The sequence below is a fragment of the Lithobates pipiens genome, unplaced genomic scaffold (genome assembly GCF_037356315.1).
Source record: "Lithobates pipiens isolate NorthernLeopardFrog02 unplaced genomic scaffold, aLitPip1_a1.2 Scaffold_22, whole genome shotgun sequence".
NCBI lineage: Eukaryota > Metazoa > Chordata > Amphibia > Anura > Ranidae > Lithobates > Lithobates pipiens.
Genome location: NW_027507784.1, coordinates 46,607,215 through 46,630,015, shown reverse-complemented (window position 1 = coordinate 46,630,015; position 22,801 = coordinate 46,607,215). Strand labels below are relative to the sequence as shown.

General features: G+C 39.9%; 1 protein-coding gene across 1 annotated transcript in view; it reads left to right on the top strand.

Annotated features, from left to right (window-relative positions):
• The window catches only part of COL28A1 (collagen type XXVIII alpha 1 chain), a 101,059-nt gene extending 79,126 nt beyond the window's left edge, over positions 1–21,933 (top strand). Inside the window, exons 24-37 of the mRNA XM_077447551.1 lie at positions 110–178; positions 2,922–2,990; positions 3,079–3,147; positions 3,417–3,485; positions 7,471–7,539; positions 7,626–7,706; positions 11,029–11,064; positions 11,380–11,416; positions 12,684–13,241; positions 14,497–14,864; positions 16,564–16,669; positions 18,737–18,868; positions 20,151–20,342; positions 21,482–21,933. Coding sequence (XP_077303677.1) covers positions 110–178; positions 2,922–2,990; positions 3,079–3,147; positions 3,417–3,485; positions 7,471–7,539; positions 7,626–7,706; positions 11,029–11,064; positions 11,380–11,416; positions 12,684–13,241; positions 14,497–14,864; positions 16,564–16,669; positions 18,737–18,868; positions 20,151–20,342; positions 21,482–21,489 — 1,863 coding nt within the window. The 3' untranslated portion in view covers positions 21,490–21,933. The remainder of the gene's footprint in view (positions 1–109; positions 179–2,921; positions 2,991–3,078; positions 3,148–3,416; positions 3,486–7,470; positions 7,540–7,625; positions 7,707–11,028; positions 11,065–11,379; positions 11,417–12,683; positions 13,242–14,496; positions 14,865–16,563; positions 16,670–18,736; positions 18,869–20,150; positions 20,343–21,481) is intronic.
• The last annotated feature ends 868 nt before the right edge of the window (positions 21,934–22,801 follow it).

Here is a 22,801-nt window from a genome sequence, read left to right as displayed (position 1 = left end):
ATATTGAAACATGTTAGAAATGTATTTATGGAGGCTTGTTGAATTACTAAAATACCATTTTTTCAAAGTGCACTTCTGTTCCTAAATCTGAATATCCTATCTTCTGTAGGGTGATAGAGGAGGTCCAGGACCACCCGGACCATACGGACCAAAGGGCGATGGATTTGCAGGACCACCTGTGAGTAACATATTTAGTTTTGTGTTTGGATGAATTAGCAACAGAATCAAGTCTAGTCTGCCACCACCATGAATGAAACAGCTGGGTTAATTTACTAAAGACAAATAAACTGTGTACTATAATTGAAAAAATGCTCCCAAGGGCCTATAAGCAGCTGAAAAAAAAATTAACTAGATCAAATATATATTAAAAATTCTCTCTATTGCATACAAATATATGTGGAACATTAATTAAAAACTACATGAGCTCTGGTATGCATGAAATTCAAAAAATGAGATGTCAATGCTACAATATGTATTTGCAGGTGCAGTTCCCCCAGAGCTTAGCAAATGCAAGGGAGATAGAAAAAACATAATTTTTGCTTGCACATGATTGGATGATGGAAATCAGCAGAGCTCCCCCTCATTTATTAAGTTCTGGAGCAGCTGCATTTGCAAAGTGCACAATCTCAAAGGGGACGATTTGCTAAAATCGGTGCACACAGAATCAGGTGCAGTGCTTATTAACCTCCCTGGCGGTATGATTATGTCAGATTTTTCATGCTCAAAACGGTACATTGTTTTGCATGGAAATTTGGCGTTTTATATTGTAGGCCTGTAATTCTTAGGAATAACTCAGACCTACAGATGTACTGAAATACACACTGTATATTTTTCCAGAAAAATGGAAATAGGACTTTTCAGCTTATCAACGCTATTTTAAAAAATTAAGTATTTTGTTTTTTTGTTTTTCCTTTTAGCCCCTAAATTTCCCCCCTTTTGTGCTCTACTCCCCTTCACACCATCACAAGTTATTAGAAAATCCTAAAAAACTAAATCTGTCTGCTGCATTCATCTATCTTTACAAAACTTACTTTTAGCACTGAAATCAAAACATTGCTTTGCTGTGACTCACAACAAATTTTCAATATATCTGTCAGTCAACTCCCCTGCAATTAAGTTCCACCCGGTAAGAGTCTCACACACACTGCTTGTTTAATCAGTCCTGGGACAGTTAAACACTTCATGGGCAGAGCAAGTTCAGTATTCACAATATGTCCATAATATAATGTATTGTGGTGAGCAGTGTCCACCTATCACCCTATGACCCTTGCACTAGTTCACTGACATTGGAACCTGGCCAGTGGTCTGACAGCCCACTGTATTGCAAACAGCCCATTAACCACTTGCTTACTGGGCACTTAAACCCCCCTCAGTCCCAGACCAATTTTCAGCTTTCAGCGCTGATGCACTTTGAATGACAATTGCGCGGGCATACAACACTGTACCCAAATGACATTTTTTATCATTTTTTTCCCACAAATAGAGCTTTCTTTTGGTGGTATTTAATTACAGCTCAGAGTTTTATTTTTTGCTAAACAAACAAAAAAAGATGCAAAAAAAAAAAAAAAATCATGTTTAATAGTTTGTTATAAAATTTTGCAAACGGGTCATTTTTCTACTTCATTGAAGTGCGCTGATGAGGCGGCACTGATAGGCTGCACTGGTGGGCACTGATGGGCTGCATTGGTGGACACTGATAGGCTGCATTGGTGGGCACTGATAGGCTGCACTGGTGGGCACTGATAGGCATAGTTAAGGCGGCACTAATAGGCACAGATAAGGCGGCACCGATGGGCACAGATAAGGCGGCACTGATGGGCAAAGATGGGCACAGATAAGTTGGCATGGATGGGTGGCACAGATGGGTGGCACGGATGGGTGGCATGGATGGGCACTGATAGGTACCACTGATAGATGGGACTGATGGGCACTGATAGGTGGCACTGATAGGTGGCTCTGATAGGTGGCACTGCTGGGCACTGATGGGCGGCACTGCTGGGCACTGGTAGATGACACTGATGGGCACGGATATGTGGCACTGGGGTTCAGCACCTTTGTTGAGGCAGATTGTGGGCACTGCTGGGTGGCACTGTGGGCACTGCTGGGTGGCACTATGGGCACTGCTGGGTGGCACTGACGGGGGGTACTTACTTTTTTTAATGTGGCACTGGCAGGGGGCAGGTGGGCACTAGCAGGGCTGGCCATGATCGGGACTGATGTCCCGATCACGGCCGCCGGTGATCGGCTTTTTTTTTTCTCCTCGCGCTGACAGCGCGAGGAGGAATAATAGCCGATTACTGGCTCCGTTATATCACATGATCAGCTGTCATTGGCTGACAGCTGATCACGTGATAAGGGGTCGGGATCGACCCCTTGCACGGATCGGTGATCAGGCGAGTCTCGTAGACTCGCCGATCACAGAGCGCGCAGGGCGCTCGTGCACGGGACTACGTCTATTGACGTCTTCCCAGAAAAGGAGATCCGCTCTGTAGCCGTCATTTGGCTATAGCGCAGATCTCAAGTGGTTAAGTAGCCCTTGACAAAGCTCATAATACCACCTAAGAATATGCATACCTGGGGTTCGGAACTGCTGGTATGTACCATCTGCCAAGCAGCAAGAAAGTCAAAACCCCTTAATGTATTTTGTAAAAATAAAATAAAAATCTGTACACTACTTAGAAAAGTGTTTACCAATACCCTGGTATCTCTCGGTGTAATTGTACTCTTTACACTGGGTTCATGATGTTTGTGTGCCTTAATAGCCAACCACTTAACCACCATGTCTGCTTTATTGTGAAGTCCACACCCACTCCAGCCAGTGTTGTCTAATCCTCAGGTAGTGGCTTCTATTCTCCGCCTTTACAGCTCTGATTAAATGTTCACCTTAATTATTTATTTTATAAATTGTCTTTTGAAATTAGGGAATGCCAGGGCTTCCAGGACCAACAGGTGAACCAGGCCAAGAAGGATTTGGATTACCAGGACCAAAGGTACTGTTTAAAGAATGCATGTGAGTAGCTACTCATTCTCATTTTCCTATGAGCACATCAAGTAAATGAGCCTTAATATCATCCTTAGGGTGATCCAGGTTTCAGAGGTCCTATTGGTCTACCAGGTCCTCCAGGTGAAGGATTACCAGGACCAAAAGTAAGTCATTTTTTTTATAGTTCAGTATAAGGAAATATGGCATCACCTGTACATATTGATTTCAGCAATTCGACATTCTACACCCATATGAGTTTACAGATTTCATTATATCATTTAACTATAAATATGTGATGTCATATCACTTGCTATTAACTATTTTCGCCCTTAGTCTTATATTGTATATTTTAATTTAGCACAAGCAAAACAGATATTTTAATTGTTTTCCTCCAAAACAGAAAACGAATCTAATAATGTTTGTTGTTCTAAAGGGAAATATAGGAAAATCTGGTCTTCCTGGGCCTCAGGGTCCCCCAGGCGAAGGCATTCAGGGACCAAAGGTAAGATGGAAACTTCTACTAAATATTTTTGCTTGTGAAAAGTGATATGTTTCAAGGGCAGTGATCAACAATATATCTGCATGGTTATTAGCTGTTCTGAACATCAATCTGAGGGTTAGCCCTGACCCAGAGATAAAAGTGCTTCATTACATATCATTATTGTACCAACAGAAGCGTCTTACTTTACTTCCTGTACTAAGATGCCTATCCAAAGATGACAGTCATCTAAATCCTGATACCTGTGCAGTTATGTTCTTGTCTGTGTGTATAGTACATGTGTCTAATATAGCAAGAATGCTGACAGCTGATGCATTCTATTTTTGCCATCTAAACACTGAAAGTCTGATAACTGATCCAGCTGTGGTGAGTTAGCTTTACAGTCTAAGTAGCTTGGCAGGCAGTGGCTCCATCCAAATGACAACCTGCAGATCATAGAAAGCTTTAATCCAAAAATATGTGAAGATCATAACAAATGAACATCAAATAGGTCAAAAAATCATAGTGTATCTAGCTCCAGCAGAATACAGCACATGAATGCATTGAATACAGCACACAATGATGAATGGAGACTAAAGCATGAAGAAGAAGAAAAAGGGTAGGACTAACAATATACAGCATGCCCTGGCTACAGACTGAGAAAACAACAAAATTATTTAAAGGCAGACAAACAACAATGCATGTGTAACATGATACTCATCGAAATCTATGGTTACAAATATTAAACCATTAAGAGCCAAGTCCAAATATTAGGTGAGGACTCTTTTCCAGGAACACCTGAAAGAGCAAAAGGGGGGAAAACAAGAGAATAATAATGTAAGCATTAATATACTGTAAAACTTGAAAGTCACTATTTGTGTCTGAAAGATCTCACAAAAGATAGTCCATGATTCTATCTGCAGATGGGGAAAGCAGCAACATGCACTAGTACATTTTATCTTACCTCCCTTTGAATTGAATCATTGGTTTAAAAGACAATTTCTCTTCCTTTGGGAAAAAAAAGTACTAGTTAGTTGATAGGCCTGAAGTAGAGTTGTGCTGATTCTTCCTTAATTACCTTGACTTTTACCTTTCCATTATTACTTGGCACAGTCTTTGTAATGAGAAGATCCATAGACCAATGGCTGCAGTTCCTTTTCTTTCAAGAGGACTATTCCTCACACTTGTAGGTTGGGTTTGCTAGTTTATGATCTGCCATGACTTTTGAAGGTTGCAAAAATAGTCTTTCTCTTATGACGCCAGAAGACATTGGCATGGTGCTGAATTTGATTGTGGTGATGTCAAACCAGCAGTGATGTGATGTTGACGTGTGACAATAAGGGCATTCTGTTTCTCAATGAACAAACTGAACTTCCCTATGCAATCTCCAAATGGAAGTGATCAATCATGGGCTATCCTTAGGAAGGTCAAGTCCCTTTAATATGTTCTCAATCTCTTGTGAATAAACTTCATGTTAAAAACACATTGAGCAATTACTTTTTCTTCTCATAAGTGTTGAGTGTAATGATATTAGCTCTAATTTCCTTATCAGACTCAGGATTAATCAGTTCAAATGTACAACTGGTGTGAATTGTGATGGGTTCATCACTCTTGCAATACCATTGGAACCCGAGGAAGTTTCTGTTGTCTTTTCGAACTATGAAACAGTAGAACAGTTGCGGAATGTCGGCCATAACAGCAACTGGTGCTTCTCTGAAGTGGACAAAACTCCTATAAGGTCTGCCAAGAAGGACATCACTGAGGAAAACACCTTCATATCAAGCTCTTGAGTCCAAGACCACTCTGATCTGATTTAGCTTATGAGGATGGTAAATGCCAAATCATGGGATGTACCAACATTGCTCTCCTTTCTTGTGAGGTGATTCAGGCTCAGCATAATCACTCTCAAACTTTTCTGCATAAAGTCAACAAAGTGTTTTTCATCTCAGGTTTTCTGTTCAGGGTGTGTTGATCATTCTTAATATCTGCAATTCTCCTAATTAACTCATAGATAAAAGAAAATGGAGGAAATGAAACTTTATTTTCTTCCATATTCCTCCATCCAAGTGATGCCATTTTTTCTGTGTACCATAAGGTAACTTGGAGAAAATTGACTTAACAACACAAACAGTATCTAGGTAATTGAGGCTGGGTAAGCAGATATTAGCTTTGGTGAGTTTAGGCTCCAAGAGAAAGGCATTGAGCTCTTGCAACTTTAGAATATCTCTGCCATATATCTTTGGAAGGTTTGCAATTTTTTAAATAAAGCATCCTCAATGGCTTTTGGACTGCTGAAGCTATGCTCAAGTCTGTCTTAAGCAGCGTTAAGATCTATGGCTGGGTTGTCAATGTGAACAGTTTTGAGTCTTCTGATACATTCAGCAGAGTGAAGACTTATGTCGCGTACACACGATCAAATTGTCCGGCGTACTTAGTAAGGCAAATAATCCGGTGGATAGTCTGGCGGACTTTCTACCGAACGGACTTGGCCACACACGGACACACAGAAAGCCCGGACTAGAAAAAGGAAGTTCAATAGCCAGTAGCCAATAGCTTCCTTTTCATACTTGCTTCTGAGCATGCGTCATTCTTAGTCCGCCGGATTAGGATACTGACGAACGTATTGTCCGCTGAAACCCAAGTCCGGCGGAAAGATTGGACTGCAAAAATACTTTCTAAGTCCGCCGGACTTTACGCTGAGAAAGTCCGCTGAAGCCCACACACGATCGAATTATCCGGTGAAATGCGTTTCGGCGGACTAAGTACGCCGGACAATTTGATCGTGTGTACGCGGCATTAGACACCTGATAAGCAGTTTTAGTTCTTTAATAGTTGTGACATCTAGTTCACTAATAGTGTCTTTGAAGGTCAATTTCCAGCCTTTTTGGTTTTCAGGTTTGTCATCAAACTCAGTGAGACCTGTCTTGGCAAGCTCTCTGTGAAGCATGTATTTAGTAAACTATGACATGTCTGTGTTTTTGTACTTTGGATGCACAGCTGCCTGAGGAACAAAGTCAGTTACATTGGCTGGTGGGCTGAGATTGAGTGACTTTGGTAGGATTGGTGTTGCAAAGTGTTAATGTTATTTCATACATGGCAAAGGATTCCCAAAGCACTATGAATTAGCAGAGAAAACAGCACAACAAATGCTGAGTGCTTTGAGGCTTGATGCTTCTTATTGAAACATTATATGCAGCTGTCCAGAAAGGGATAAGTCACTCCTCTTTTTCAAGCGCCAGTGAGTCTGAAATTCTGCTTGAGCTATTGAGTTTTTTCAACAGGGGTGCAAAGACAGAAGAAAACCAAACCTAAAGCTCCCCCTGCTGGCTCAAAATGCAAATATTATTTTATATACCTAACTTAAAACAATCTCACATTTTATTATTTATTTATTATTTGTGCACGACACTTTACATTTCCTTAAACAATATGCAGATTTGTGAAGTTACTGATAGGCCCAATCTGATGCTTAGATCATTGTTATCTTCTGTTTTATAGATTAAGAGTCTCCAAACTTTTCAAACAAAGGGCCAGTTTACTGTCCTTCAGAATTTAGGGGGGCCGGATTGTGGCCAGTGGGGGTAGAAAATGTCCTGAGCCCAACATTAGCGAGAATAAACATTGCTTCAGGGTTGGTGGTCAGTTACATAGCATCTGTGGTCAGTAGGTGGAGGAATAGTGTCCCATCATTGGTATCAGTGAAAGGATTAGTGCCCCATCATTGATATTAGTGGGAGGAATATTGCCCTATAATTTTTGTCAGTGGCAGGAATAAAGTCCCACTGTTGGTGTCACTGGCAGGGATACTGCTCCAAGGGCCAGATAAAGGCTAGCAAAGGGCTGCATCCAGCCCTAGGGCCACAGTTTGGAGACTATAGAGCTATGTGACCATTAAGAGAAAGAAAGAGGAGGAATGGCATAGGGTTCATAGAAACATAGTTACATCAATGGTTCTCTGCAAGAAAAATTTTTTATATATTAATTTTAACAACTCTAATTAACTTTTTAGGGAGAACAAGGAGGTCAAGGTGTACCAGGACCTCGTGGACCTCCAGGAGAAGGACTTCTGGGACCAAAGGTCAGGACATGCTTGATGCATTTAATCATTCTAAATGTTGTCCTAAATAAAAGCTTACAGTGAAAGATAAATGTGTTATTTTTCAGGGTGACCGTGGCTCTTTTGGTGAAAGAGGAAGAAAGGGAGATAAAGGTGATAGTGGAGACCCTGGATCCCCAGGAGACACAGTAAGATATATTGTCTCATAGACCATAGAAGAAGTATGCAACAGTAGTAAACTTTGATGTTAAACATTTATTATGCCTGAGAAATGATAAAACTAAGCATACTTCATGTTTGCCTAGCACACATCTTAGGATGTTATTTCTTTGGACAATCCATTCCTCTTGCTTTTCATGTATATCTATCAGCATTTTGCAATGAGTGATCAGAAAATGTTTGCTCTGCATCAGTCTGGCAAAACACACTCCAAATCTGACCTAAACTATTGAAATATAGTTGGCTGTACAAATGTTGGGGATTGTCCCATTAAAGTGGTTCTAATCTAAAGGCTAAAGTTTTTTTTAATCGTAATGCATTCTTTTCATTGAGGTAAAAATACTTTAATGTTCAGCTCCCCTCCAGCCCTCCCTAAATACTTACCTAAGCCCGATCTTGATCCAGCGCTGTGCCCGAGAGTAGCAGCGCTGCTCTCTCTCCCTCCTTATAGGACATGGGAGACAGCAGTGGAAGCCATTGGCTCTTGCTTCTGTCAATCAAATACTGTAAGGAGGGAGTGTGGGGTGTGGCTGAGCCACACTGTGTGTGTCAATAGAAGCACACAGCCGGGCTAGACATGAAGTCTGCAGATGTGCCCCCCCTAGCAAGCAGCTTTCTATGGGGCACACAAAAAAGAGGGGGAGCCTAGAGAGCTGTCCAGTAACCCCAGAGGGGGTGATTCAGGGCTTCTGTGTGCAAATCCATTGCAGAGAGCTGGCAAGTATAATAAGCTTGTTATTTAACCTCTTCCTGTCCAAACTATTGTAAATTTATGGCTGAGCAGGAGCTCTCCATCCTGGGTGGAGGCCATATGTCATCCTACCCAGACAGATCAGGGTACTGGGCCACTGCCAGTACCATGTGATCACTGTGACCAATCACAGCAGATCACATGACAATTGTACACCATGAATGGCTTTTGTTCATAGCCATTCATTGTGTACTTTTTTGTCGTTTTCTGAGGTTGGTGATAATGATCACATGGTGCAGACAGGGCCAAACACAGCCCATGTGTACCATTTGATTAGCTGTGGCCAATCCCAGCTAATCAGAATAGTATACACTAAATGAATGTATTTCAGGAATTTTAATATATATATAATATATATTTATTCCCTACAGACTAAATAATACACACTGATTTGGGTTATTTTTACCAATGAAATGCAGCAATATACAAGAAAGATGATTTTATTTGCAAAATATGATAACAAAAACAAAGAAAACACATTTTTTTCAAAGTTTTTGGTCATTGTGCATTTATTTAGCAAAAATTAAAAACATCGGTGATGATGAAATACCCAACACATCCAACACATAGAATCACTGTCTTTATACTATTGGAAGACGGGATCGTATAATCTGAAGTGGTTGTGCTGATAAGGCTCTTTCTTGAGGAATTTCTGGTGAGTTTAACCCCCTGTGGGAGTGTGGAGCACCGTGTGGAGGAATTAGTGTGAAGTGCACCTATTTTTCTACCATTTCTCACTGGAATCACTCACTGCGGCCCCCTTTGCTTTGGACTTATTCACTTCCTTAAATCTTCTGTTGCATTCAGAGCACTGGAATTGTTGGACTGATTATTTGAGTCTGATCGATTTATTCACATGTTATGTCTTAATATAGAAAAAGTTATTGTGTTGATGACACAGAACTGATAGAAGCGCTGCTTGGATTATTATTGTTTTCATCATTTACCTCTGTAAAGTGTGAATTATTAATAATCAATTTGTTCATGTTTATGTATATTTTTTAAGTAGCTGCTGTCTCAGGTGTAAACCTGTCCATTTGTCTATTATTATTTTTTCCTTTTTCTTTTTACATTGAGCTTTTAAACCATTTAGCGCCGAGGTGAGAGAATTAGTGGGAGCGCGTTTGTGTTTTAAAATTATTTTTTTCTCTCTTATTGTTTAAAAAGATGATGAAATACCACCAAAAAAAAAATGATAAAGATGTTATTTGAGTACAGAGTTGCATGACCACGCAATTGTCATTCAGAATGTGACAGTGCTGAAAGCTGAAAATTGGCCTGGGCCGGGGGTTGAATATGGCCTGTATTGAAGTAGTTAAAAAAAAAAAAAACAGACTTTACAATCACTTTAGGACAAACTTTTTGTACAAATGCCTAAAATGACCATGGAGTAAATATTTATACATGTCTACTGTACATAGAGACATGTTTAGCACTGTATGCTTTTAAGTAGTAATAACTGTTTTTAATAGGATGGCCTAGGTGGGGCAGGAGGTGCTGGCACATCTTCTTTCAGAAACCCAGTTCAGTACAGAAAGACAGTTATAAGGAACATTCCAGCTCTTTAGACAAGCTAGTTTCTCAAAACTAGGAAATGTGTTTTTCATTAAATTAGCCTCATATAAATATAATTTGAATACTGCTGTACACTGCACACAGATAATCTAGGTTTGGATCTGTTTTTAAAAAAATAATAAAAATGGTACAATATAGTCATATTCATGCATATCACCAGAATGGCTTTATCATAAACTTCATCATTAAGCCATTCTGCTGAAATGTGTCACGGTAACTCTGTTGTACAATTTTTGATATTTTGTACGATAAAATAATTTATGTCCCTGAGATATAAATCTGCAGATCAATACCAGAGCCAGAATGGAGATGGGCTTGTCTACAACGTACCTCCAGGCAACAGGTTTAGGGGTTGATTTACTAAAACGGTGAGTACAAAATCTGGTGCAACTGTGCCTGGTGGCTAATCAGCTTCTAATCTCAGCATTGTCAATTAAGCTTTGACAACAAAATTTGGAAGCAGATTGGTTTATATTCACAGCTGCATCAGATTGTGCACTCTCTAGTCTTAGCAGATCAATCCCTTAGTGCAGGGGTCTCCACATTTTCTAAACAGCGGGCCAGTTTACTGTCCTTCAGATTTTAGGGGGTCCAATTGTTGGTATCATAGGGATGACTTGTGCCCCATCGTTGGTGTCATTGGGATGACGTGTGCCCCATCGTTGGTGCCATTGGGCCCAATTTTTGGTATCATTGGAAGGAATTGTGCCCCATTGTGGAGGTCAGAGGGAAGGAATTGTGCCCTTTTACTGTTCCTAGCATGGGGGGTAATGCCCCATTGTTGGTATTAGTGGATGAAATAGCACCCCAAGGACCGAATAGAAGCAAACAAAGGGTCGCACCTGGTTTGGAGAGCACTGCGTTAGTGTATCTAAGAAAGATGACCTTATAAATTATCTTTACCATTGCTGTATAATCACGACAGCTACCTAAATCAACAACTTTCCAATATTTTCTTTTTATAGGGCAGACAAGGCACTAAAGGAGAAGCTGGGTTAACAGTAAGTATATCTTAGAGTACAAGTGATTGGCCAAGCTGGCAAATGGACCTTAAATGGAAAGTACAATGATTGAATGAAAAGTGCACTAATCTAAAGCAACCAGTAACAATCTTTTTTTCTGACTAACCTACCGTAGATTGCAATTTGACTGGATTTCATGCACTTTGTACAGTCATTAAACTCTGTACTGCCTTATTAAATAAGTGCAAAAGTACTGATGTCAGCTAGTGTTAATGGAATGTACCTTAGATACAGTATGTTGCATGTGGTCATCTAAATATAGTGTATTAAGGAGCTTGTTTTTTTATTACACAGAGAGAAGATATAATTAAAATGATAAAGGAAATCTGTGGTAAGTAAAAATAGTTATGTTAACACCATATGTTACACCACAAGAAAATAGGACCCTCCAATCTCCTCTAAGGAGCTGCGGGTGTCAATAAACATGTGTCTGTTAATACTTGCCGACATCCAAACTAATCCTGTCTAATAAAAAAGATCCCCATTCCCCATCCGTCTGGTGGATCGGATCAGATAGCAGTAGAGTGTAAATGGACAAATTTACATCCGACCGCCCATAGAGGCGAGCGAGCGGTGTCCGTGTCCACTCTGCATAAGTGGAGAGAACACAGACCTGTCATCCGCCTGCTCAGTGGAGATCAGAAAACAGATTCCCTGCTGAGCAGGCGGACTGCAACAGAGCCTGCCCTGTCTGAAAGGGAACTTACAGTGGAAAGCATTGCTATTTGTATTATAGATAATAAAGTTGATGTAACTCTAGAATTCACTTGATTTTAATGCAAACTTATGACTCATTTAGACTCATTTAAACTCCAAATACCTATTCTCTTCTACCACATTATTCTTTTACTTCAATCTCAACCTTTGTTTCACTTGGGTCAACTTACGTCTTGCAGCATCTTGCAGCTACGCTAGTCTGGATTTTCTGTCTTTAGTTATCACAATTTTACGCCCAAACTATCTGTGGAGCTTCATGTCTCCTATTTCTTATGGAGCTTGCCATGCACAGTGCACACTGCAGTATTGCAAAGGTTTGTTAGGCTAATGAATGTGTTTTATAAGATCAAAAAGTTGGGAAGAGCGCTTCTTTTTTTTTTTTCTTTGGTGCATAATAGTCTCTATATTATTAAGTTCTAGGAATTTAGAGTTAACAGTGGAAGAATTTACTATGGTTCTAGAGTTTATTAACAAATTAGCAGAGGAGGCATTTGATTCTAGGCCAATGGCATTGGGAGCTCCAACACTTTTAATTATATAAGAATACGTGTCTCGTCTTTCATTAAGGCAACAGTAGATGTTTAATTCCATGCTGATCCTAAGGCTCTTGTTAATTTAAGGAGTGAGAACATATGCAGTAATCTTTGATAATTGCCTCTACATCGACTTTATCATGACAGCCATGGATATGCATGCAGTAATGACACACCACTACTTAAAAAAATTAGCCTGTTAAGCCTCTTTGTGAACTGATCCATTAAAAGTTTTAGTTATGTAAGAAACAATGGCAAGAAAATAACAGTTGAGAAAAAGGAAAGCAGCTATATAAATCTAGCCTATATCATGTTCATGTAAACATGGCTGTTCTTTTTTTTTTGTAGGTTGTGGTGTTAAATGTAAGGAAATACCTATGGAGCTTGTCTTTGTGATAGACAGTTCTGAGAGTGTTGGGCCAGAGAACTTTGAAATCATCAAAGACTTTGTGACTGCTCTTGTGGATAGAGTGACTGTAGGGCGAAATGCCACCCGAATAGGACTTGTGCTCTATAGTTTAGAGGTGCGTCTCGAGTTTGGTCTGAACAGATTCACCACCCAACAAGATGTGAAGCAAGCCATCAGAAAGATGACGTATATGGGAGAGGGCACCTATACAGGAACTGCTATTCGAAAGGCCACCCAGGAAGGATTTTTTGGTGCACGGTCAGGAGTCAGGAAAGTGGCCATTGTTCTCACAGATGGTCAGACGGACAAAAGAGAAGCTGTGAAATTAGACATAGCTGTGCGGGAAGCTCAGGCTGCTAATATTCAAATGTATGCCATTGGAATTGTAAATGCTACAGATACAACTCAACAAGAATTCATAAGGGAACTAAATCTAATAGCTTCCGAACCAGATACTGAGCATATGTATCTCATTGATGACTTCAACACACTTCCAGGTAATAAAAGAAAAAAATTAACGATATAGTTATTTGAAGTAACAGCTTGTGTATCTGTACATATTTGTTTACGTTTTATATTGTACTAATAAGGGACATGCTGATAAGAAGAGGGAGCAGAGTGATAGAGAGATGAGCTCTTGAGTCTGCTTCTCCTTTCACTGTCCAGTCACAGGCTGGGGAGGGAAAACATTTGTAAATATTGTCTGCAGCAGAGAAAATTCAGATCACCTGCCCCGACAGACAGGGTTTTGCTGTGTGGTTGAACTTTGTAATTTTTAGAACTGGACAGAAATACAGTACAATTTCTTTGTCAGGTAAAATCCTGTAAATGTATTTCACTTGTATATTTAGCTGCTTGCCTGGAGGCAAACTTCAAAACTACCAAACAAAATTATTTCTGCTTTGTAAAGGCTAATTTACACCTAAGCATTACACAGCTCTAAGTTTGAGGCTCTAAAACACTCAACATCCAAAATCTCAATGTTTTCAATTGTGCCTGTTCACACCTGAGCATAGTGTCGCTTAAAGCTTGCAGCTCGAAAAATATTTGAGTTTCTTTTCAACTACAAGCTACAAACTTTTTATCCCCAATAGACTTTAAAAGGAGTGCCTGAAAAATGCTTGATTATGCGTGCAAAAACACGTTGCTCTTCTTTTACCTAGTAACTAACTTTCCATTGGCTTAAAAATAATTAGAAAAGAAAACAAAAAAAATTGAGGAAATTTATTGAATAAACATCAAATGCGTGTAAGTTGTATTATTACTATCTGATTAGAAAAAAAATTATCTTGAAAATTACAATTGCAGCTAAAGCCTAACTAGTGTTAACCCCCCCCCCCCCCCCTTCTAGCACCTATACTAACTAACCTGTGTAAAAACTTTACTGTACTTACCTATTTTTAGCCCGCTTTGGTCCAGTCACGTGATCCAAATCCTCTCTGTCAGCTAGTAGAGACTACAGGGGAGAGTGGGGATCGCCAACAATGGCTGCACCATGGGAGCCTATGGGTGACATTACCGCTCCTGGCTTTCACAGCGGTTTTCATGTTCTCTCTGCATTCCCCTGCAGCTGCTGCTGGCTGACACAGGGGATCACATGACCAGACTGAAAATAGGCAAGTATATACATATTTTTTACACAGGTTAGTATAGGTTTTAGGAGAGACAATTGTTAGGGCTTTAACTGTACTTTATTACCGTTTTAAGAATAATTACTTTTTATGTCTTATTAATTGTATTATCTCTAAACAGCTTTGGAGTCTAAACTGGTGAACCAGTTCTGTGAAGATGAAAATGGTGCTCTTATCTACAATCGAGTAGGAAGCAAAATCAACCCAATGTTCCCTATCAAAGGCTCTTCTTCGATCGCTTATCCTGGAGCTGAAGTGAACAGAGTGAACACAGAAGAGACATTAAGATTAGAAGAAAAGCGTAAACTGGAAGAAAGACTCAGATTGGAAGAAGAGAGAATTCGTCAAGAACAAATTCGTAAAGAAGAAGAAAGACTCCGTCAAGAACAAATTCGTAAAGATGAAGAAAGAATCCGTCAAGAACAAATTCGTAAAGAAGAAGAAAGACGAAGGGTAGCTGAAGAAAAACTCAGACAGACACAAGTCCCGGTATGGCAACTGTAACATGTTGACAGTGGCAAATATTTTATAAACTGTGTGTGTGTGTGAATATATATTGTAGATGCTTGGTGCCTTTATATTTAGACACAGTGGGCACTGGCGTAAGTCAGTGCTATTCAAAATCAGCTTGAAACACCGAACACCCAATCGAAAAGTAAAATTCAACTTTCTTAAGATATGACAACATTTTATTCCAATCATCTTTATTTGTTAAAGCAGGTTGCTATGCAACGCAATGTGAAATGAATTCTTAGGACTGAAGGCAAGTTGCCTTTTCTATGCATCAGGATTGCATTGGCCAAGGCCCCCCCGAGTAGCTCAACGCATATAGGCGTTGATTTACTAAAGGCAAATAGACTGTGCCCTCTGCAAGTGCAGTTACTCCAGAGCTTAATAAATGAGGTAAGGCTTCACTTTCAAAGAGTACCCAATCACCTGCAAGGAAAATACATAACAGATCATTTTTGCTTGCACATGATTGGATGATGGAGTCAACAGAGCTTTTGCTTATTTACTAAGTTCTGGAGCAACTGTACTTGAAGAGTGCAACTGCACTTTGCAAAGGGCACAGTCTTTTTTTCCTTTAGCAAATCAACCAGTGTATTCAGACCCCAACAGGGCTTTGTAAATCTCACTACTGGATGGATAGAAATACAAATCCTTTAGCAGGTAAAACAGCTTTAAACAGAAAAAAAAGGGCATCGCAGTTGTTGTGCATGGAGTCGCGTAGCTTCAGACCGGTCAGGATGCCTATGACCTGTTGTGGCATAGACGCCAATAGACTTCTGAAGGTATGTTGTGGTATCTGGCACCAAGCTGTCAGTAGCAGATCTTTTGAGCCCTGTAAGTTGCGAGGTGGGGTCTGCATGGATTGGACTTTTTTTCCAGCACATTCCACAAATACTCGATGGATTGAGATCTGGAGAATTTGGATGCCAAGTCAATACCTAGACTTCATTGCGGTGTTTCTGAAACCATTCTTGAACCATTTTAGCAGTGTGGCAGGGCACATTATTCTGCTAAAAGAGGCTACTGCCACCAGGGTACACTGTTTCCATGAAGGGATGTACTTGGTCAGAAAAAATGTTTTGGTAGGTGGTACATGTCAAAGTAACATCCACATGAATGGCAGGATCCAAGGTTTCCCAGCAGAACATTGCCCAAAACATCTTACTGCTTCCGTCGACTTGCTTTCTTCCCATGCTGTATTTTGGTGCCATCTCTTCCTCAGGTAAGCGATGCACACACACCCGATGCATTCATGGGTTTAGTCATCCTTTAATATATAATGTAGCAAGAATGTAACCTTATTTTATACTGAGCACTCAAATGAAATCACAAATTGTCCAACAATGGATAAGTGCTTACTTTTACATTTCCATCACTAATATTTGCTGACTGATGATCTTACACCATCAGACTGTTATTTTTACTACTTTGGAATCATTCATTACAATCTTTTGGTAACTGCCAGATTCTTAAAAATACATTGGTATGAAGAAAGAAGGAAGAGGACAAAGCTGTATAATATATGTCTTGCTTGAGGTACCTGTATGGTTATGAAAGGCATGAGAGCTAGCAAGGAGTAGGATCTCTAATTGGAGATCCTTATACCATGCTCACACATGAGTCTAAATGCAGGATTCTGTCATTCATTTATTTATTTATTTATCTATTGCTGTTACAGAGAAAAGAAGTAGTTATTGTACCAAGTGTAGATGAGGGAGAAGATGAAGACGAGGACTATGATGACGGAGATGAACAAATAGAGACACCTCCGACTAATACTAGAGGTAAATGATGTGCTTCATTTTAGGATTTCCTTCAAAGTATAACCAAATAGAAAACATATTTTTTTTAGTTTTTAGATAGAGTGGAGAGAGGTTAAAACACCTGTCAGGTTTTTATTGATATCTTTGCTCCTGTAAGGAAGATTCCCCCTCTCCATTTGTCAAGCTTACTGCTATCACCAAGTAAAAAAAAAAAAATATTTGGGTTTACCCCTAGAACAGGAATAGAGGAGAAATGTTCCTGTGCAGACAGTATCTGGTGATCCTGCCGATAACAAGGGATCCCCTTACTTTTGTGGAATTTCCTATCACTGCCTGTTTGGCTATGAAACAGGAAGTGAATGGAAATCTCCCAAATAGGATACACATGGCCTACTTTAACCACTTAAGCCCCGGACCATTTGGCTGGCCAAAGACCAGACCACTTTTTGCGATTCGGCACTGCGTTGCTTTATCTGACAATTGCGCGGTCGTGGCTCCCAAACAAAATTGTTATTTTTTTACCCACAAATAGAGATTTCTTTTGGTGGTATTTGATCACCTTTGTGGCTTTTATTTTTTGCGCTATAAACAAAAAAAAAGAGCGACAATTTTGAAAAAAGCGCATTCTTTTAAACTTTTTGCTATAATAAATATCCCCAAAAAATATATAAAAAAAACATTTTTTCCTCAGTTTGGGCTGATATGTATTCTACATATTTTTAGTAAAAAAAATCGCAATAACCGTATACTGATTGATTTGCGCAAAAGTTATAGCTTCTACAAAATAGGGGATAGATTTATGGCATTTTTATTAATATTTTTTTTTTAGTAGTAATGGCGGTGATCAGTGATTTTTATCATGACTGTGACATTATGGCGGACACATTTTTGACACATTTATGGGACCATTGGCATTAATACAGCGATCAGTGGAATTAAAATTGCATCGATTACTGTAAAAATGTCACTGGCAGTGGAGGGGCTAACACAAAGGGGGCAGTGAAGAGGTTAATATGTATCCTAGGGAGTGTTCTAACTGAAGGGGGGATGGGACTGTGCAGGGAAACTAACAGATCGCCGTTCTTACTCTGTATTAACAGATGATCTGTCATTTCACTGCTCAGAGAACCGGAAACTGCGTGTTTACACACACAGCACCCGGTTCTCTGTGTGCCCCGAGTGATCGCGGGCTTGAAGAGCAAGCGCCCCCTAGTGGCCGTTTAGGCTACCGACCTAGCATAACGGCTATTCGAGCAGCCAAGCTATGCTGCCGTAGTACAACTGCGGCGGCTGATTGGCTAGCACTTAAGAATATCTTACACCTAAAGCAAGGCCTGTGCATTTAGCCTTTTTAGGTCTTGTCATGTGGCCCTCACACATAGTTTTGCAGACAGAACATGGCAGAGGAGATGGGGTTGCACACTGTGCATAGCGCACCCTTAAATCCTGCACTCTGTACACAGCGCACCCAAACTCTGCACTCTGTACATAGCGTATGCCTGAACTCGGCACTCTGTACGTAACACACCCCTAAACCCTGCACTCTGTACATAGTACAACCCTGAACTCTGCACTTTGTGAATAGGACACCCCTGGAACTGCCCTTTGTACATAGCATACCCCCGATCGCTGCACTCTGCATGTAGTGCACCCCAGCTACAACCGACCCTTTGATAGCAACCATACTGCTGATGTGGCCTGCAATTAAAATGAGTTTGACACCCGTGCCCTAGATAGAAAGTGCTGAGACATCCAAAAATTTACAGTTTCCACCAGAAGAAGAGGTGACAGTAAACCTTCCATGACAGTAAACCTTCCAAAGGGCTTGAATATTTATGTGATTACTATTTAAGAGGGGATTTACCCTCACTTTCTTTGCAAGCGCAGGACAGGAAGTAATATTTAATCTCTCCAATTAGACACAGTCAGAAAAAAAATTAAGTGAATGTGGTTTTAACTCTTCCATACCCTAAAAACTTTTGGCTATACATAATCTTTAGGAAACAATACAATGAAATATAAATGCACCAAATCAATTAGTTTACTTTACTAAAAATATATTTTATTTATGCTCGTTCTTTCCCATAGTGGTTTTGTCACCAGGTGGAAGTTCATCTAAAGAGAAAACATCATCTTCATCATCAAAGACCTCATCTTCACCCATAATATTATCTCCATCAAGTTCAGCTGAAAGAAGTGGGCCGATACAACCATCAATAGGTAAGCATGGACCCTAACTTTTACTGTTTAAACCACACACAGGTGAATATAGGCATTGGTACTATGTGGTAAAGCCAGGGCAATTGTAATAAAAATGGTGAAAGGTCTCAGGAATTAACATATCAGGAGAGACTTCAGGAACATGTACATGTACATTCTGGAGGAAAGAAGGGAGAGGGAAGACATGATTGAAACCTTTCAATACATCAAGGGGGTGAATAAGATACAAGAGGGTAGGATTTTCAATATGAAAGAACACAGGGATTTGACTTCAAACTAACTGGAGTAAAGTTCAAAACTCATTTATTAAAGTATTATATAGTTGATGCTTGGAAAAGATTTCCAGCAGAGATAGTGAGTTGGTCAACAGTTATGCCCTGTACACACGGTTGGACATTCCGACCACAAAATCCGTCTGATTTTTTCTGACAGATTTTGTCCTAAACTTGTGTTGCACACACACGGTCAAACAAAGTTGTCGGAAAATCCGATCATTCTGAACGAGGTGACATACAACATGTACGTCGGGACTATAAACGGGCCAGTAGCCAATAGCTTTCATCTCTTAGTTTATTCTGAGCATGCGTAGCACTTTGTCCGCCGGAATTGTCTACACACGATCGGAATTTATGCGATCGGATTTTGTTGTCATACAATTTTAGATCCTGCTCTCAAACTTTGTGCGTCGGAAAATCCGACAGAAAAAGTCAGATAGAGCCCACACACGATCGGATTTTCCAACAACATAATCCGATCGGACTTTTTCCATCGGAATTTCCGTCCGTGTGTACAAGGCATAAGTGGCTTCAAACATGCTTGGAACAAACTTACATACAAACATATAGAATACAGATACATACAGATACTATAAAAAAATAAAAATAAAAACAGGCAGGCTCGATGGACCACTTGGTCTTTTTTCTGATGCCACTTTTCTATGTTTCTATGGTTCTAATTGTATCGGTATTGTGACTAGCACTCCAGGCAGGGTAAAAAATATAAAAACAACTCAGGCTGCACTAAATATGAGTAATCAGAGATGTTCACCAAAATACTTCTATTCTGCCACAAGATGCCCTCAGTTTCCTGGAAGGCGGAGAACATACTATGAATAAATTAGTGTCATGGCCCCACCCCCGAGGGAGAGTCACTATGGCGTTCTTCTATCATTATCACATCAGTGCCAGTTTCTGCATCCCAGAGGGCTCTATATTCCAAATGTCCTTGTTTCTGTAGCTTTAGTACATCATTGCTCACACCCTTGTGTTCCTCTTTTTTTCAGAGTACATCCAGGATGCCCGGTGCAAGCTGCCATTAGATCAGGGTCCTTGCAGGACATACATAATAAAATGGTATTATGACAAACAAGCCAATTCCTGTGCCCAGTTCTGGTATGGAGGCTGCAGTGGTAATGGTAATCGCTTCGATACAGAAGAAGAATGCAAAAAGTCCTGTGTTTACAACCTAGATGGAGGTAAGTGATCCTGTATCTATATAAGATACAGTATATGACTCCCTGTCATATTTAATGCACATCTATTCCATCTACCATATTCCTGTATCTATCCTTATTTTAGATTTCTTACCTTATCTATTCTTTTAGTATATACTTCTATGCGTTAAAGTGCATCTAAAGCCAATATGTTTTATTGTTTTGGATAGGGTATGGATGGGTTTAGAACCTCTGTTGGTTTTTAAGTCTTTAAGTAAGATTACTATATTTGCATTACCAAGTAAGCACATTTAGGATGTTAGGTGCTAAGATCTAGAGTTCCTAAAACACAGAAGCTAATAGATTATACAGCCCAGCAAAAAAATACACAAAATTAAAAGGGATTCTAAAGCCTTGGTGTTTTTTTTACCTTAATGTACTCCCTGCATTAGGGTGAAAACACCCCACTGGCTACCCCCCCCCCCCCCCCTCCAGACACTTACCTGATCCTGTCAGCGATCCAGCACTGTGTCCAGCTGCAGTCTCCTCTCTCTTCTCCTCCTCTTCCCACAGGGACTTACGCAGCAGCAGGAGTCTCCTGCTGCTGTCAATCAAAACCTCCAAGCAGAGAGCGGGGGTGGAGCTGAGCTGCACTGTGTGTTTCTATAGACGCACGCATGACAGCTTGGGACTGAGCCCAGTGGTGTGCTCACATAGCAAGCTGCTTGCTATGGGGGCATATTGAGAAGAAGAGGAGCCTGGAGCACTAGCAGGGCACCACAGAAGAGAAGGCTCAGGGCTGTTCTGAGCGACACCATTGCACAAAGCAGGTAAGTATAACATGTTTATTCTTTTAGGGGAAAAAATAGTGAATTTGCCATGTTTCATGTGTTCAGTGCTTTACTACATATGGACTTATGGACTGATTTTGAATATTAAGTGTGGACAGCAATAAATTGTATTATTGCATGTGTATATTGAGTAACTGTAATGAAGCATTGTTTGTACATAGTGAGCTATCAATCGCCCACTTTGTTCTCTTGCTAAAAAAAAAAAAAATTGAGCATTTACAGTCACTTTAAGTATCAGGTTTGGGTTAACTGACTTTTTAGGGCTCATTTTATCTTATATTATGTTTTATTATATGTAATTACTTTTTTACCTTATTCTTTTTTCTACAGAGAAATAATGTAGCGCTTATAGACCTCTAATATATGGTGCTACTCTTGAATCTGAAGGATTTGTTTGTAAGGACACATCTTAAACAATCCCTGAAATGTGCCTGTTCTTCAACTCCATTGTCTCTGATGATCGTGAAATGTGATTTCTGGGGAGGAAAGTTTCAGAGAACAATCACCTTCATTTTAATATATCTATATCTCAAGGACATAGGTGCTTTGTGTTCACCAGGATGATGTCTATCATACTGCACATTCTATGACACTGGGGATTATGTGAACCGTGTTCACTAACATCTGGAGAATCTTTGCTCACTCCTCTCTGATACCTACAGAAATTGACTGTTTTCTCTAAGTAAAAGCAACACAAAAGAAGAAAAAATACAACTCTTTTTCTCTTTTTGAAAAAAGGCAACTAATGATGCACGAATAAAAGCTCTCATATGTGTCAAGAATTGGATGGACGTATTAGCATATATATATATATATATATATATATATATATATATATATATATATATACATACAGTATCTCACAAAAGTACACCTCTCACATTTTTGCAATTATTTTATTATATCTTTTCATGTGACAAAAATGAAGAAATGACACTTTGCTACAATGTAAAGTAGTGAGTGTACAGCTGGTATAACAGTGTAAGTTTTCTGTCCCCTCAAAATAACTCAACACACAGGCATTAATGTCTAAACCACTGGCAACAAAAGTGAGTACACCCCTAAGTAAAAATGTCCAAATTTGACCCAATTGGCCATTACCCCTCCTCGGTGTCATGTGACCCATTAGTGTTACAAGGTCTCAGGTGTGAATGGGGAGCAGGTGTGTTAAATTTGGTTTTATTGCTTTTACTCTCTTACTGGTCACTGGAAGTTCAACATGGCACCTCATGGCAAAGAATTCTCTGAAGATCTGAAAAAAAGATTTGTTGCTCTACATAAAGATGGCCTAGGCTATAAGAAGATTGCCAAGACCCTGAAAGTGAGCTGCAGCACGATGGCCAAGACCATACATCGGTTTAACAGGACAGGTTCCACTCAGAACAGGCCTCGCCATGGTCGACCAAAGAAGTTGAGTGCACGTGCTCAGCGTCATATGCAGAGGTTGTCTATGAGTGCTGCCAGCATTGCTGCAGAGGTTGAAGGTGTGGGGGGTCAGCCTGTCAGTGTTCAGACCATACACCGCACACTGCATCAAATTGTTCTGCATGGCTGTCGTGCCAGACGGAAGCCTCTTCTAAAGATGATGTGTAAGAAAGCCCGCAAACAGTTTGCTCAAGATAAGCAGACTAAGGTCATGGATTATTGGAA